Raw genomic sequence first — 17,210 nt, 5'->3', positions numbered from 1 at the left:
TTCGCCGTCGCCATTGGGAACAAGCGAGGGTTGGGGGCGAGCGAACGTCTCGCGAGATGTGGTTCGAGAGCGGCGGGCGGAGGCGGGGGATCTCGCGAGATCTGGGGGTGGGGCTTCAAGTTTTCAATGGCGTCGGTGCTCCAGCAGCGAGTTTTATGCTTTCACCCTGATCGGGAGAGGCAGCTGGAGCCGGGCACTAACATAGGCTTCACCCTCTCTCCAGGCATGGATTTACCTGGTAGGTCTATGTCGGGAAGATTAGTGCTGGGGGATTTTTTTCTGTAGTTGTTTTCGGCCACATTAGAGCAGGGTCTGTATTTCACTGGCAGTAAAACAAGTATAGTGCCTTTGATAAAATGTCCCAAGGCTTTTGGCAGGGGCGTTATAAAACAAAGTATGATCCTGAGACACATATGGCAATATTGGGCAGGTGACCAAAAGTTTGGTCAAAGAGGTAGGTTGAAAGCGAGATAGAGAAGGTGTAGAGGGAATTTCAGAGTTTATGGACAAGGCTGGTGTCTGCATTCTGCCAATGGTGGGGCAATTATGATTGGACAGGCACATGATGCTAGAGTTAAGAGGAATGCAGCTATTTTGTGGGGCTGGAGGAGATTAGAGATAGGGAGAGGCAAACCTGTGGTGGGATTTGAAGACAAGGATGAGAATCTTCAAATCAAGGCACTGCTTGGCAACAAAGCTCTGTGAGTACAGGGGTGATAGGGGAATGGGGCTTCCTATGAGTTAAGACATGGATGGTAGAGTTTTAGTTAACCTCAGATTTATGGAGGGTAGAATGTGGTAGACCTATAATTCTTTGCTATGGGCATGTGGAGCAGAGGGGTACGGTAAAGGCTGAGTTGGTGAGAGTGCCTGGAAGACAGCTTGAATGCATGTGGTGACCCAGGGAAGAGGAACATCAGACCGAGAGTTTGAAACCCTGGAGGTGAATCCTTGTGGAAAGCATCTGAGAGAAAGTGTTGGTTTGGGATAAGATCCTAAGGTGTGGTCCAGGAGAATGGAGATTGGAATCCCTCGTGTGAAAATTGGAATTCAGTGAGACTGGTTGGCTCATGGTGTGACAAGCATCTGGGGGAATTGAGGATAAATCCATAGCATCTGTTTGAGGTGGCTTCCGTCACTTAGTTTCAGAGTGTATTGTGTCTGACCACAGGGTGCCTTAGGTATACGTGGACTGTGTATTTACTGTGAACATTAAAGTATAAGATAGCTTTTGTAACTTGTGTTATCATTACAAATTTGTATACATCTGTAAAGGTATAGTTGTGGGTGAAGGAGTGATGTAATATAGTTCATCTTGTTGAATAAATGTTTTATTCTTTTGCTAAAAATTCATCAGCTGACCCCTGTGACTCTGTTCAGTAGCTACTCTCCACGTATCTAAACAAACAAAATAAAAGTAAGGCTCTATCAAGCTGGGTTTTACTCTGGGATTAGGCTTGTCCAGGGGTAACCTCAGCTTGGATCATGACCAGATCAGTTCAAGGATCAATGAACAGCTCTAGAGGCAGTCTGCCAGCCAGAAGTGTCATAGACAAAGGAATAGGTCCTCTTAAGTTAAAGGCAGCAAAGAAATAGGCTCTGAATTAAAGAGCTGCAGTTAGCAAACTGATTCTCTACTGTGGGTTGTCAGGGCAAAGGTACCCCTTTGGAGCAGTGGTGTTCTGCTTAGCATAGCCATAAATCTCTGTGCTTGTAAGCTAGTGTTGTGTGCTCTGGCATCTAGGGAGAAAGAATCTCAGAAGGTGAGATCTAAACCCTGTGAGGTGGGCCGTTGTTAAAGCTGAGTGGGAGTGAATTTTGGAGAGAACTCCAAGGAGAGATCTTTGAAGGTGAAGCTGGGAATCCCATGAGACAGTTTCAATGAAATTGTTTGACTTGATGTTTACTAATTCCTGGATAGATTCTTGAGAAATCCACAGACTATGTCTAGGTTGCATCTCTTACTCATTTACATATTGTAAATTATTTTCTTTCTGAACTTGTACAATAAAGCTTATTCAAAACCTGTGGAAACTTGTGGCTTTATTCCGAAATATCATCTAATTAAACAAAATGTTACATGCCATTGATCCCTAACCAGGTCTTTCTCTCCCCCAAAACCCTGGGGTCTGGCTGGCTAAGGATCATAACAATATCTGAAAGCAGGCTTTCAAAATTGTTTTGTCCCAATATTATTGGATGGTTGCAGTTCTGACTTTTGCAAGCTTGGGGTTCTTTCTGTTTTTAACTTCATTGGTTGAGGAATGTACAGTATTGTATCTCTGGATGAGCAATGAGTTGTGTGGCTGTTGCATCCAGTGTTTTATCTGCCAGGTTCTCTGTTCTGCAGTTTTTTAAATCTGAGCAGGACATCTTGGTTGGGTTTTAAACTGGAAGTATTTTTACAATGCCTCAATCACTGCTTTGTGTTTCAGAATGGAAATGGGATTTGACCAATTGTGCATTTGGGCCTTAAGTGATCCACAGATGAATTTGGCTTGTGAATGTATTAGGAGAAAATGGTCAAGACTCAACAAGTGTTCTTTTTAATAGCTTAGTGTAATATCTATAAATTTAACTTCAGTAACCAGCTCCCTTTAATTACGAATGCTATTTATAACTTCTGTACCCTGCTCCCTTTTAAGTTAAATCAGCACCACGCTCAGAAACACTGTTGCTGTAACTTCTGAGCTGCACTCGTGCTATTAACCCCTGGAAATAAAATGTTGCTTCTGTTGCTGGCGTTCCATTAGCTGAGTTATCTCATTTTAGTTCATCCAACCCCCTTACTAAACTCATTTTCTGAAGCTCCAAGCTCCAAACTGTGCAGTGCTGCTGTTGTTTCTATTACTCCTTTACTGCTGTCTGTTGCTCAATGCACCTTTCCTAAAAAAAAATCTCTCAATGGCATTGATTACTGCAAGCCCCTTCCCAGATCTGTGCTGCCTTTCATATTGTAACAATCTCTCACCCTAGTTCGAATAGCCCATTAACATATGGAGAAGGTTTCAATGGGGAAGGTCCTGGCAATCGTATTGGGTAGGTTTTACTCTAAGGAGGCTAACTTTTCCGAGGAATGTGGAGGCACATTCAGACATGGTGACTCCAAATCTGTAGGAGTTCAATGGTCAAGATAAATCATTTAATTGGACAGATGCATACCCACTGTGTGGCCTGATGGCCTTTAGTTATTTCTTAACTAGAATATTGAAAAAAGTCACTCATTGTGTCTAAAAAATAAAGTGGGGGAGGGGGGATGCAAAAAAAAGGCTGCATTGTCTTTTAATCTGTATCCTCATTGTTTGCCTTCTCCCTGTCCTCTGTCTTGGACTTTTTTCAGATTGTGAATGACACCAACTCTTTGAAGACTGCTTTTGGGATGGGGCTTCTTTTTTTCCCCCCAATAATTTATATAGATTTTTCTTTTCCCACCTATTTCCATTATTTTTAAATGTATTTTCATCCATTGTTTTATCTCTACCTTTTAGCCTATTTTGATCCCTTCCCCCCCACCCCACCCCTACTAGGGCTATCTGTACCTTGCTCGTCCTGCTTTCTACCCTTAATGTCACCTATTAGCACATTTCTTATCTAATATCACCACAGTCAACACCTCTTTGTCCTTTTGTCTATGACATATTTTGGCTATCTCCACCTATCACTGGCCCTCTATCCAGCTCTACCTGTCCAAGCCCCCGCTTAAACCAGCTTAAATTTCACCTCTTTTCTATTTTTACTTAGTTCTGTTGAAGAGTCATATGGACTCGAAAAGTTAACTGTGTTCCTCTTTGCAGATGCTGCCAGACCTGCCGAGTTTTTCCAGGTATTTTTATTTTTATTTTTGTTTTGGATTTCCAGCATCCGCAGTTTTTTACTTTTAACTCATTGTGTCTATCAGGTTTTCAAGTTCATGTGGAATACTGGGAAGAAGTTGGTCCAATTTCTGAAAACAGTCCATTACACACTGCCTCTTTGCAATACTGTCATTTGAGCTTTGACATGTTGGATATTTTTAAATGTGGTGTTGTCTTATGGCAGGTGAATGGTAAATGCTAAGCTGCTCAAACCCCAGAGGGAAACTTGAAGCAGCTGCCATAATTATTTGCAATTTGTAATTATTTTGAAATTCGGGTTTTGAGTTCCCTAAAAGAAGGCTGCTGAGGTTTTTACAAAACCACATTAAACATTTATTAATAAAAGATTTTAAACACAGTCTATGAATTATTACTATAATTCCTAAATCCCTAATTAATATTATACCTCTGTAAAACATGTAGATTTAAACAGACCCAGGCAAAGCATACACCCTCTAATTCAAAGTGAGTTTTCTTCAGCTTTGGTTCCTTGTAGAGGGCAACTTGAGGCTTTTCACATGTTAGTCTTAAAATGCCTGTCTTTATACACATTTTCCCCTTTGAATGCAAATTCCCATTGTTTTGCTGTCTTTGGACTTTGCCTCTCTAATAATAATCTATCATACCAATTTTACCAGTAATCTTTGGGAAAAATGAACAGTTTCTTAACTACTGGCTAGGTGAAATGTTTCACCCCTTCCTTTGAATTTAGGCTACTCTGGTTTATTTAAAAATGTAAATGTTCCTGTTACACCTCACTTTCTAAAACTTCCCCATGATTACCTATTTAACAATTCAAACCTAGCTCCTCTTGCATCAAAGTCTTCAGACTAGCTGTCTCTACAATAAATTCCAAATAACATTATAAAAATTATATCTTCCTGACACCTTGCTGAAGGACTGGCTACAGAGCTTTGAACAAAGCAGTATAAGCCTGATTGTAACTTGAGATCAGTGTTGAATGATTTGAGATGTGGAGTTTAAAACTTATATCTGATACTTGATTAGTTTGATATCTCAATGATTAGATTAAGTCATAATTTAGTTACTTAGATTGCATTACACTCTGGCAATTTAGGTACCTAGTGACTGCATAACTTAATCATTCTTCCAAAAAAAGTTTCTAGCCTGGACAAACCATTACCACATACAGCTTGGAAAATCTCTGGAATAAATACAGGTCAAATTTTAAAATGCCGTAGCAAAGTACTAAATCTAGAGTGTTTCATGTGACCTTTCAGGCACAGTGTAGAATATCTTGTCTGCGTTGTCTTTTACTTTCCCTGCACCCCCTCTAATCTGTAGCCTCATTGTTTCCCTTCACCCTGTCGTCTGTCTTGGACTTTTTTCAGATTGTGGATGACACCAACTCTTTGAAGACTGCTTTTGGGATGGGGCTTGTTTTTTTCCAATGATTTATATAGATTTTTCTTTTGCCACCTATTTCCATTATTTTTAATTGCATTTTCATCCATTGTTTTATCTTTACCTTTTAGCATATTTCGATCCCTTCCCTTCATCCCACCCCACTCCCACTAGGGCTATCTGTACCTTGCTTGTCCTGCTTTCTACCCTTAATTAGCACCTTCAACACCTCTTTGTCCTTTTTGTCTATGACGTCTTTTGGCTATCTTCACCTATCACTGGCCCTCTATCCAGCTCGACCTGTCCAATCCCCCATTAAACCAGCTTACATTTCACCACTTTTCTATTTTTACTTAGTTCTGTTGAAGAATCATATGTACTAGAAATGTTAACTGTGTTCCTCTCCACAGATGCTGTCAGACCTGCTGAGTTTTTCCAGGTATTTTTATTTTTGTTTTGGATTTCCAGCATCTGCAGTTTTTTGTTTTTAACTCATTGTGTCTGTCAGGTTTTCAAGGTCACATGGAATACTGGGAAGAAGTTGGTCCAATTTTTGAAAACAGCCCATTACACATTGCCTCTTTGCAGTACTGTCATTTGAACTTTGACATGTTGGATATTTTTAAATGTGGTGTTGTCTTATGGCAGGTGGATGGCAAATGCTAAGCTGCTCAAACCCTTGAGGGAAACTTGAAGCAGCTGCCATAATTATTTGCAATTTGTATTTATTTGAGATGTGAGCTTTGAGTTCCCTAAAAGAAGGCTGCTGAGGTTTTTACAAAACCACATTAAACATTTATTAATAAAAGATTTTAAACACAGTCTATGAATTATTACTATAATTCCTAAATCCCTAATCAATATTATACCTCTGTTAAGGCAACAGTAAAACGTGTAGATTTAAATAGACCCAGGCAAAGCATACACCCTCTACTGTCTAATTCAAAGTGAGTTTTCTTCAGCTTTGGTTCCTTGTAGAGGGCAACATGAGGCTTTTCACATGTTAGTCTTAAAATGCCTGTCTTTATGCACGTTTTCCCCTTTGAATGCAAATTCCCATTGTTTCGCTGTCTTTGGACTTTGCCTCTCTAATAATAATCTATCTTAACTACTCCTGGCTAGATGAAATGTTTCACCCCTTTCTTTGAATTTAGGCTACTCCGGATTATTTAAAAATGTAAATGTTCCTGTTAACCTCACTTTCTAAAACTTCTCCATGTTTGCCTATTTAACATTTCAAACCTAGCTCCTCTTGCATCAAAGCCTTCAGACTAGCTGTCTCTATAATAAATTCCAAATAACATCATAAAAATATATCTTCCTGACACCTTGCTGAAGGACTAGCTACAGAGCTTTGAACAAAGCAGTATAAGCCTGATTGTAAAACAAAAATACCTGGAAAAACTCTGCAGGTCTGGCAGCATCTGCGGAGAGGAACACAGTTAACGTTGAGTCCAAATGACCCTTCAACAGAACTAAGTAAAAGCAGAAGAGAGGTGAAATATAAGCTGGTTTAAGCGGGGTGGGACAAGATAGAGGACCAGTGATAGAGATAACCAACAGATGTCACAGACAAAAGGACAAAGAGGTGTTGAAGGTGGTGATATTATCTAAGGAATGTGCTAAATAAGGGTAGAAAGCAGGACAAGCAAGTTACAGATAGCCCTAGTGGGGGTGGGGTGGGATGAAGGAATTGAAAAAGGCTAAAAGGTAGAGATAAAACAATGGATGGAAATACATTTAAAGATAATGGGAATAGGTGGGAAAAGAAAAATCTATGTAAATTATTGGAAATAATAGGAAAGGGGATGGTGATGGAGGAGAGAGTTCATGATCTAAAATTGTTGAACTCAATATTCAATCCGGAAGGCTATAAAGTGCCTAGTTGGAAGATGAGGTGCTGTTCCTCCAGTTTGCGTTGAGCTTCACTGGAACAATGCAGCAGGCCAAGGACGGGCATGAGAGCAGGGTGGAGTGTTAAAATGGTAAGTGACAGGGAGGTCTGGGTTATGCTTGCGGACAGACCGAAGATGTTCTGCAAGGTGGTCACTCAGTCTGCATTTGGTCTCCAATGTAGAGGAAACCGCATTGGGAGCAACGAATGCAGTAGACTAAATTGAGGGAAGTGCAAGTGAAATGCTGCTTCACTTGAAAGGAGCGTTTGGTCCCTTGGTGAGGAGAGGGGAAGTAAATGGGCAGGTGTTGCACCTTCTGCGGTTGCATGGGAAGGTGCTGTGGGAGGGGAGTGGCCACAAGCACTTTAAAATTAGAAGGAAATGGCTTGAAGAATGCCAGTTGTCAACTAATTCTCTCAGAAGCACAAGTCAAAACTGAAGCTTCATCTGCTAGTGTTAAGATGAATGAAGACGATATTGAGACTGGAACTCTGCCTGGTCCCCTTCAGGAAATTAGATCCAGCTAAAGGAAACCATACAGAATAACCCAAATGACCATGAAGTTGGTGCTTCAAAGCATATTATCTACTTTAGCAACGCCCTGAGCAAGTTGCCCACTATCCAAGTGCAAGTTGTCTCAAGCTACAGTAGATTTAATCCAGTTGGATGAAACTGATAAAAATGTAACCTTTGCATCAAAACATGGAAATAAGCTCTTGGCCTCCTCCTGAAGTCCCCAGCATCTCAGATATCGGCCTTCAATGAATTTGATTTGCTCCACATGATAACAAGAAATGGCATAAGGCACTGGATACTACAGAGGCTATGGGGTCCTGACAATATTCCACAATAGTACTGAGGACTTGTGCTCCAGAACTTGCTGTGCCTCTAGCCTAGTACAGCTACAACACTAACATCTATCTGACAATGTGGAAAATTGCCCAGCTATGTCCTGTACACAAATAGGACAAATCCAACCTGGCCAATTACTGCCCCATCAGCTTACTCTCGATCATCAGTAAAGTGATGGAAGGGGTCATGAACAGTGCTATCAAGCAGCACTTGCTTAGCAATAACCTGCTCACTGACATTCAGTTTGTTGGATTCTGCCAGGGGCCACTCAGCTCCTGACCTCATTACATGGACAAAAGAGCTGAATTCAGGTAAGGTGAGAGTGACTGCTCTGGACATCAAAGCAGCATTTGACTGTGTGGCATCAAGGAGCCCTAGCAAAACTACAGTTAATGGGAATCTTTGGTGGGGGAGGGCTGGGGCAGAAACTCTCCACTGGTTGGAGTTATATCTAGCACAAGGAAGATGGTTGTGGTTGTTGGAGTCAACTATCTCAGTTCCAGGACATTGCTGCACGAGTTCCTTAGAGTAGTGTCCTACGCCCAACCATCTTCAGCTGATTTATCAATGATTTTCCTTCCATCATAAGGTCAGAAGTGGGGATGTTTAGCACCTTTCGTGACTCCTCAGATACCGAAGCAGCCCATGTCCAAATGCAGCAAGACTTGGACAATATCTCATATTGGACTGACAAGTGGCAAGTAACCTTGGTGCCACACAAATGCCAGGCAATAACCATCTCCAACAAGAGAGAATCTAACCATCCATCACTGAATCCTCCACTATCAACATCCTAGGGGGGGGTGGTTAGCATTGGCCAGAAGCTGAACTGGCTTAGCCATATAAACACTATGCCTAGAAGAGCATGTCGGAAGCTCAGAATCCTGTGACAAGTAACTCACCTGACTCCCCAAAGCCTGTCCACTATCTACAAGGCACAAGCCAGGAGTGTGATGGAATACTGTCCACTTGCCTGGACGAGTGCAGCTCCAATAACACTCAAGAAGCTTGATGCCATCCAGGACAAAGCAGCCCAGTTGATTGATACACCATCCACAGACATCTACCCACTCCGCCACCAACAGTGGCAGCAGTGTGTATCGCCTACAAGATGCGCTGCAGCAACTCACCAAGCTTTTCTTGGCAGCACCTTCCAAACCCACGAGCATCTAGAAGGATAAGGGCAGTAGACTCATGGGAACACCAACGCCTGGAAGTTCCCTTCAAGCCACTCACCATCCTGACTTGGAAATATATCACCGTTCAATTGCTGTCACTGGGTCAAAACCCTGGAACTCCCTCCCTAACAGCACTGTGGGTGTACTATGGTACAGGGACTGCAGCATTGCCATCTTCGAGGACAATTAGGAATGGGCAATAAATGCTGGCCTAGCCAGTGATGCTAACATCCCATGAATAAAAATTAAGAAAAGACCTTCAGTATTGCTGAAAAAAAGTGACATGCCTAAGCATTTCATCTTGCATTCATCAGGACACTTGCAAGAATACCAAAATAAGGTGGGGGGGGAAAATAATTTATACTGTGTGAAGAGTTGGTCGGTTGGCAATTGGTGTTCACTGGTATTGTCGAAACTAACTGCAGGAAACTAAAGCCAACCCCAAACCAGCTTAACTAAGATAATTGGCCTACAACAACCACAACCCATCATCTTTTGTGCTAGGTATGACTTCAACCAGCAGAGAATTTTCCTCTTGATTCCCATTTTAGCTAGCAAAAAATGAATTTGTCATCAACTGCAGTTTGTGGAAGGAAATTCCAAACTTCTACCACCCTCTACCTGAAGGTTTCTAATTTCAGTCCTGGAAGGTGTCTGGGTCTAGTTTCCAGGCTATGCCCCAACTCTCAAAGTTTTAGTTTTTTTTCCCCCCAATCTTCCCTTGATCTTGAACTTTGATCAAATCTCCTTTAGCATTTGGAATTCCAAGCAATACAACCCTTGTTTGTATAACCTTTCCTTTAGCTTAACCCTGGGAACCCTGATAGCCTTCTAGTAAACTACACTGCATTCCATCCAAGCCAAATTTATCCTCTTGTGCCTAAAATTGCTCTCATGTACTCCAGGTGTGGTCTAATGGGGGCCTTATACAGCTCAAGTATAACTTTTACCCTCATATATTTTAGTTTTCTAAATAATATGGCCAGCATTCCATTAGCATTTTTAATTATTTCCTGTATATGTTCATAAAATTTTCATAATCTATGTGCCTGGAACCCATGATTCTTTGGATCTCTGCTATTTCTTGCTTTCCACCATTGAAGGCCTTTTAGACCCAAACTGGATGCCCTCACATTTTCCTTGAAATCTATTTGCAAGTAGTTTTCCCTACTCACTTCACCTATCAATATGACCATCCCCAAAGAAATCCGAGATAGCTGTATTTTTTTTGTATTGGCCTACTATTTGCCTATAGGTTCATTTTAAGGGAAGGATACTAATATTTCAAACCTGTTGCACCCAGACAAATGGATGCATTGCCTTTGCATACCTTGCTCCAATCTATTTGCTGCACATGTTATGACGTGACAGATGATGTGTGCCAGGCAGACCAAATCCACAAGGGAAACTTGCTTGCGCTATCACAACGGTTTTTCAAATTGCATTAATCATGAGAAGATGAATGCACTGAATTCAGAAGTAATGAGTCCACCAAGACCTTTAAAGATTTTAAAAATATATTAAAACATTTATTAACAAAATAAAAGATTAAGCACATACATAAGACTACAATCACTTAATACTATAACAAATCCTAAAATCCCTAATTGACCTGACCCCCAGTTACACAGCCCCTTTAAGGCAACTGTCCAAAATAGATTTTAGATTTATAATAAACCCAGCAAGTTAACACAATACCCACTTGACATTGGAATTCCAGGTGGCTTCCCCACCTTCAGTTACTTTACATAGCAGATTTATGCACAAATGGCTGGAGGCTTCCTGAAGGCTGTTTCATGCACTTCTGTTAGATCTTACATGGCCCTTTCCTCACATAGCCTTTCATTCTCCTTTATATATGTTACTCTCTCTTTAATATGTAAACTCTATTATTCTATATGTCTTTGAAACTGCATCCTCCTCACAATATAAAATCTTTCATGTTGCCAATATTGTCAGTAACCTTTGGGGGGAAAAATAAACACACCTTAGCCTTGCTTATCTGGCTAGTTGTAAACAGGCTAAATCCCTTTGAAACCCAACAATCACTTCATTTATCTAAAACTGCAAATTCCCTTCACAACTTATATGCTAAGCCAGCATCCATGTTTATTGATTAGCATGTTGAGCATGTTTCTACATCTAACTTCATTTGATGATTTCAACCTTGCAGTCTACTTGACCCAAAATGTAATTAAATCACACAGAACCACCTATATCTACACCCATAAATCTACTTCACAATAAACCAGAAAAAAGTATGAAAATTATTATACTTTTGTCACACACAGCTTTAAAAATTCTCCAATGTAAGACAAAACTAACAATAAAATCATCCCATGTTTGAGGAAGGAGGGTGTGTGCCCATCCAAAGGACCACTGGAATTACCAGGGTCACATGAAAACAATTGCATATTTCAAGACAACAGCTGCAGAATAATCATGAGTATTGAGTGATTCATTTGAATGTGTTTCAAAATGTCTGGGCAATATTTTGATTTGGATTCTCTGACCTTGTGTTTTTAATTTTGTAACATAACTATTGCATCTGCGTGGCCACTCCTTAAAATCTATTGTCAAAGCCTACTGATTTTATTATGTTGCAGGAGAGGTGACTACAACACTTCCAAAAAAAAGTGGAATAAAACCATTATTGGGAAACTATATAAGCAGAAGACGGGGATGAAGGTGAGAGAAAGTCAAACTTCAGAACCAAAAGCCAAATTGGTACACAAATATCTTGACACTGACAATGGGTTAAAAAACAAAAACACATGAAACTAAAACTGGATTTTGGGGCTTGTAGCTGGAAAGACTGGTTTTTCTCTAGGTGTTGGCTCTTGAATGCCTATAATATAAGGAAGAACTCCATCACATTCAGTCTTTGTGTGTAACTGTTAAATGCATTGTCTCAATTATATTGCACAGTGGCCAGTGGCTAACCAGCTTATATTTCACCCCTCTCCTTAGATTCACTCAGTTCTGTTGAAGGGTCATGAGGACTCGAAACATCAACTCTTCTTCTCCGCTGATGCTGCCAGACCTGCTGAGTTTTTCCAGGTAATTTTGTTTTTGTTTTGGATTTCCAGCATCCGCAGTTTTTTGTTTTTAGCCAATTGTCTTGGTTGCTTTTTGCACACACTTTCCCTTGTGCAGGTTCACAAAGATTGTGTAGTCACTACAGTAAAGTCCTGCCGTTCATGGGGGCTATGTTCCCATGAAATCCCGCAAATGGCGAAATAATGAACGGGGAACATGCTTTTGAATAGGACTGAATTAGATCGGTTCGAGCCATGCGAGGGCAGCATTGGTTTGGGCAGTATTGTGGTGCAGTACCTGTATACAACAGACAGGGGAGCCTCTGAGCAATACATCAGTGAAGATTTCAAATTGAATCAGGTATTAGTTTTAATGAAAGGTCTTTTGGTGAATAATATTTTTGGTTGGAGGGAAAGCAGAAGACCCAAAGGATTTGAGTATTATTTCATCACAGTGGTATCACCACAAAGGATAATTAGGTGTTTTGTCTGGAGATATATAAAAAAAAAAATCTCCAACCCACTATCCTCACCCTTGCACCACTCCCTTGGTTTCTACTGTCCACCGGCTTGATGCAGCAGCCAAATGAATTCACTCTCTTCCTGACTGATGGGCTGCCTCAGAGTCTTTTTGGCACTTGCAGCCTCTTGTTAATGTGGCCCAATCACCAAGTTGGTTTGATCTTCTTGGTGATGATTTATGTACACAGCCTGCCCAATCACTGCAGAAAACTAAAAAATATGCCCCATTTGTTAAAATATGCTGAAAATTTTAAATTCTGGGTCGGGAAGCTGCCTGCCAGTTCAGTTCAAGGTCGCATCACCACACGCAGTGTTCCTGACATGCCCACCCCAGATTTTCAAAGGGCCATGACAATTATTGGCAGGAAGGGGTTCACCGTCCAGTTAAGGATGGCGGGAAGGCTTCCCAAGGGCTGGAGGGCCAAAGTGAGGCTCTCCAGCCCTGACAAATTAGCAGCCCCTCTGGTCATTTATGATGCAGAGAGGGTGCCTCAACATGAGGAAACCATGGATAACCAAACATTGCTCATGCGATGGGTGAAGCGGTATACAGGTTCAAAGCGCAAGTAAATGAAAATGTGAACCACGACGGTGCAAATGGTGGGGCTTTACTGTATCTTAATGTAACAAATGCTGTAGCCAACACGGGAAGCTCCCACAACAGTTTTGTGATAATGACCAAATAGCTTTTTTCCCCAGGAGACTGGTTTGAAAGATAAACATGTCTATAATATATAAGGCCCTTAAATCTGGAGAACTGTCACCTGATGTTTCATATATTTTCTTTCTTTAATATTTTCGACCCAAAGCTCGTTTCTGCCTCCAAGGTTGCTATCTGGGAAGGTAAACCAGATTTCCATTGACTTGAGTGTTTGGGTAGCATTCAAGACTTCTCAATCCAACAGGGGCATTTTCTGTGTCTTTTTCCAGCAAGTACCTGCTTACATCTTGTTGGCTCTCATCACCAGTAACATTTTTATCCCAGATTTAATGAAGCTGGGTTTTCACATTTTTGCATTGTTTGAAAAGGTCTTTAAATTGTGAAATGCTGGGCTCTGCTTGTTGTTCAGAATGGTTCTGTCTTTGCAGATTAAAATTGCAGTTGAGGAATCCCCATCTAAATCCAAACATGAACTTGAAAATGAATAAGAGTTTTGGTGCAAATGATAAATAAAAATCATGTCTCTTAAACATCCTGCTTTGTGTCAAAAGGGAGGTTAAGCTGTTTTTTTCCTCCCTATTTGACGAATGGTTCATCAAGTCAAATGTAAAACAACTTCTCCAGTGTTTCTTTGAGTTGAGAATACAGAAAAATCACGTTTTTAAATTTTTAAATTCCAGAAAATACTATTACCTTGGGGATGGCTCAGACTTCACCTCTAAACTTAGAATTGGAAAGGTAGATGTTGATTTTCTTTACTAATTTTCAAGTGTTGTAAAATGCAGTTGCTTCAGATGGCTTTGATTTTTGTCATGTGTTATCTCTAACCAGAAAGCACCCCAGGGTACAGGCTTTTAGCTGTTTCTCAGTTATATAATGTGTCAAGACAGCACGGCAAGAATTGTTAAATTTTCATTTCTTCCCTTTGACAAAGCTGGCCCATAATGCCCAAGAGCCTCATTGACTGGAACGGGGGTGGGGGGTGGGGGCGCGAGTGCCCTACATCAAACACCTGAAACAGCAGAAAGAGTTTACGAGGTGGCTACTTGGCATCCCCAACCCCCCGGTAACAAGCGTATATCAGATGTGGGCATGAGAAAAGATGGTGTCGTCAGCTGAATGCTTGAACCACTGGGGGTGGGGGGGAGAAGTATCAGGGGTGTGAGCTATCTGATTTTGAGGCTAGTGGTGGTAACATTAAATGTTATGGTTCTTGAGGAGAGGGAGACCCATCTAAAATGGCTTGGCTGCTGTGGTGGAGGGAGGGTGCTCAGAACCTTCAGAAGGTGAGGAGCTTGGGGATTTGGGAGCAGAAGCTCCACTGTCTCCATAAGCATGTGGTTGGCATTAGGCCCATGCTAGTGGTGATGACTATGTGATGCTCCTTGTGTGCTTATATCAAGAACAGGTGCAAAGTCTTGGCATTAACAGGCCAATTCTAACTTGCTTCAAGCTTTGAATTAAAGACTGATGTTAGTCAACATCTGCAGAGAAAGAATGAGGCTGTAAGCCAGAAGAATAAAGTTCTAAGATAGCATCTGCAATGAAACAAGCAGCATAATGAGGTTCTTTGTCAGATTTTGGCACAGATTGTAGCACCTGCACCTTTTGGTCAGCAGCAGCCCAGTGCAGAGGCATCTGCTGGTGGACATGCCTTTGGCATACAAGAGGTCATGTCATAGAGGAGATGCAGAAGGAATTAGGATCCTTCCCTCCAACACTGCCTCCTCATCTACTTCGTTATTTTCTATCCCCACCCCCTTATCATGAGGGATATTTTTGTCTTTTCATTACTTTATGTTCCTTATTGTTATGTTGACCACTAATTTGAGTGCACATTGTTCTGTTACATTTGACTTTATGCCTTTATTTTTGTTACTTAAATAAATATGTCAATAAATGTGCACAGTTCCACTTCAGATTTGTTGCTTGAATGTTATTCATTATTAGTTCTCGTTATATTTTAAGTATTCACTGTTTTTGATGTTCAAATAACACATTTGCTGTAGTCCTTGTAAAGTTTTACAAAAAGTTTCATTCACGAATTATGGAAAAGAGAATATCTTTAATCTTGAGAACATAATCTTTTACTTGAACAGCTGAATTTTGAAGTCTTCAACGGTAACAACCTCCAGTTTGTTTCAAGTGTTTTGAACTAAGTCATTTGTTTAACTTTAAAACAATAGTTCTCTTGTCTTATTTCAGGAGGGAGGACAGACAAGGAATTCGCAGATCTTGATGTCCAAAAGCAGTAGCGACCAGGTGATCTCATGGCAGCTGGAACCTGGGCTTCTCTCATGCTCCACAAGTCATGTTTGTTTTCATCTGGCTGCACATTGTGTTCCTCTATTAGTGGTGCTAAATCATTCTCGGATCAGTCCTTCTTGGAGGGCAAGGTTGTGCAATGTACAACATGCTACTACAATCTTGGAAACTCAGAGGTGAGTACTGTGACCCTGACCTGTCCAGGCAACAGAATTGTGACTTTAATATTCCTACAGGTCCTCTCCACATCTGACATAACCATGCACATGTAGCAGCATATCATTCCTGTGCTTTGTTGTTGGTCCTCGGAAACTGTCAATAAGTACACTCTCAGTGGGTATCCTTTATTGCTCAGTCATCCTGTAATTCCTGGTGATGCACTCATGGTCTGGTGCAACCTTGAGTTTGCCAGGGTGAATGAATCACATGCACTTGACCAGTTAATTGCATTCACATTCAGGAACTTCATTTGGGTGTTGCATACAAACATCACAATCAACAAATGAAACCCCTTCCTGTTGATGAAGGAAACCGGTTCAACTACAGGTGTCTTCAATGGAATATGCCTTCCTTCAGTGGCCCCCATCACTTTTGGGAACCCAGCAATCTTGTACAAAGAAAAAAGAACAAAGAAAAGTACAGCACAGGAACAGGCCCTTCGGCCCTCCAAGCCTGCACCGATCATATTGCCTGTCAACTAAAACATTTTGCACTTCCGGGGTCCATATCCCTCTATTCCCATCCTATTCATGTATTTGTCAAGCTGCATCTTAAACACCACTATCGTACCTGCTTCCACCACCTCCTCTGGCAACGAATTCCAGACACTCACTACCCTCTGCGTAAAGAAACTTGCCCCGCACATCACCTTTATAGTTTTCTCCTCTTACCTTAAATCTATGTCCCCTAGCAATTGGCTCTTCCACCCTGGGAAAAAGCTTCTGACTATCTACTCTGTCCATGCCACTCATAATTTTGTAAACTTCTATCAAGTCGCCCCTCAATCTCCGTCGCTCTAGTGAGAACAATCCGAGTTTCTCCAACCTCTCCTCATAGCTAATAACCTCCAGACCAGGCAGCATCCTGGTAGACCTCCTCTGCACCCTCTCCAATGCCTCCATATCCTTCTGGTAATGTGGTGACCAGAATTGCAAGCAATATTCCAAGTGCGGCCTAACCAAGGTTCTATACAGCTGCAGCATGACTTCCCAGCTTTTATACTCAATACCCCTGCCAATGAAGGCAAGCATGCCATATGCCTTCCTGACTACCTTATCCATCTGCGTTGCCACTTTCAGTGACCTGTGGAGCTGTACACCAAGATCCCTCTGCCCGTCAATGCACTTAAGGGTTCTGCCATTTACTGTGTAATTCCTGCCTGTATTAGACCTCCCAAAATGCATTACCTCGCATTTGTCCGGATTAAACTCCATCTGCCATTTCTCCGCCCAAGTCTCCAACCGATTTATATCCCGTTGTATCCTTTGACAATCCTCTTCACTATCTGCAACTCCTCCAACCTTAGTGTCGTCTGCAAACTTACTAATTAGCCCAGTTACGTTTTCCTCCAAATCAGTTAT

The 17,210-nt window shown here is 41.3% G+C and overlaps 1 protein-coding gene across 2 annotated transcripts in view; it reads left to right on the top strand.

The window, feature by feature from the left end:
* The first annotated feature begins 137 nt into the window (after positions 1–137).
* Positions 138–17,210, top strand: part of ophn1 (oligophrenin 1) — a 235,478-nt gene continuing 218,405 nt past the window's right edge. The window contains exons 1-4 of one of the 2 annotated variants that reach the window (XM_041195078.1): positions 138–238; positions 11,751–11,832; positions 14,046–14,103; positions 15,571–15,806. In XM_041195078.1, the coding sequence (XP_041051012.1) occupies positions 15,770–15,806 (37 nt within the window). In that variant the 5' untranslated portion in view covers positions 138–238; positions 11,751–11,832; positions 14,046–14,103; positions 15,571–15,769. Of the gene's footprint in view, positions 239–11,750; positions 11,833–12,141; positions 12,205–14,045; positions 14,104–15,570; positions 15,807–17,210 lie in introns of those variants that run through there. The other variant, XM_041195079.1, reaches the window with a different exon arrangement.

This window comes from Carcharodon carcharias, chromosome 9, assembly GCF_017639515.1.
Source record: "Carcharodon carcharias isolate sCarCar2 chromosome 9, sCarCar2.pri, whole genome shotgun sequence".
Lineage (NCBI taxonomy): Eukaryota > Metazoa > Chordata > Chondrichthyes > Lamniformes > Lamnidae > Carcharodon > Carcharodon carcharias.
Note: the sequence above shows the minus strand (reverse complement) of the source record. Positions and strands in the feature narration are given on the sequence as shown.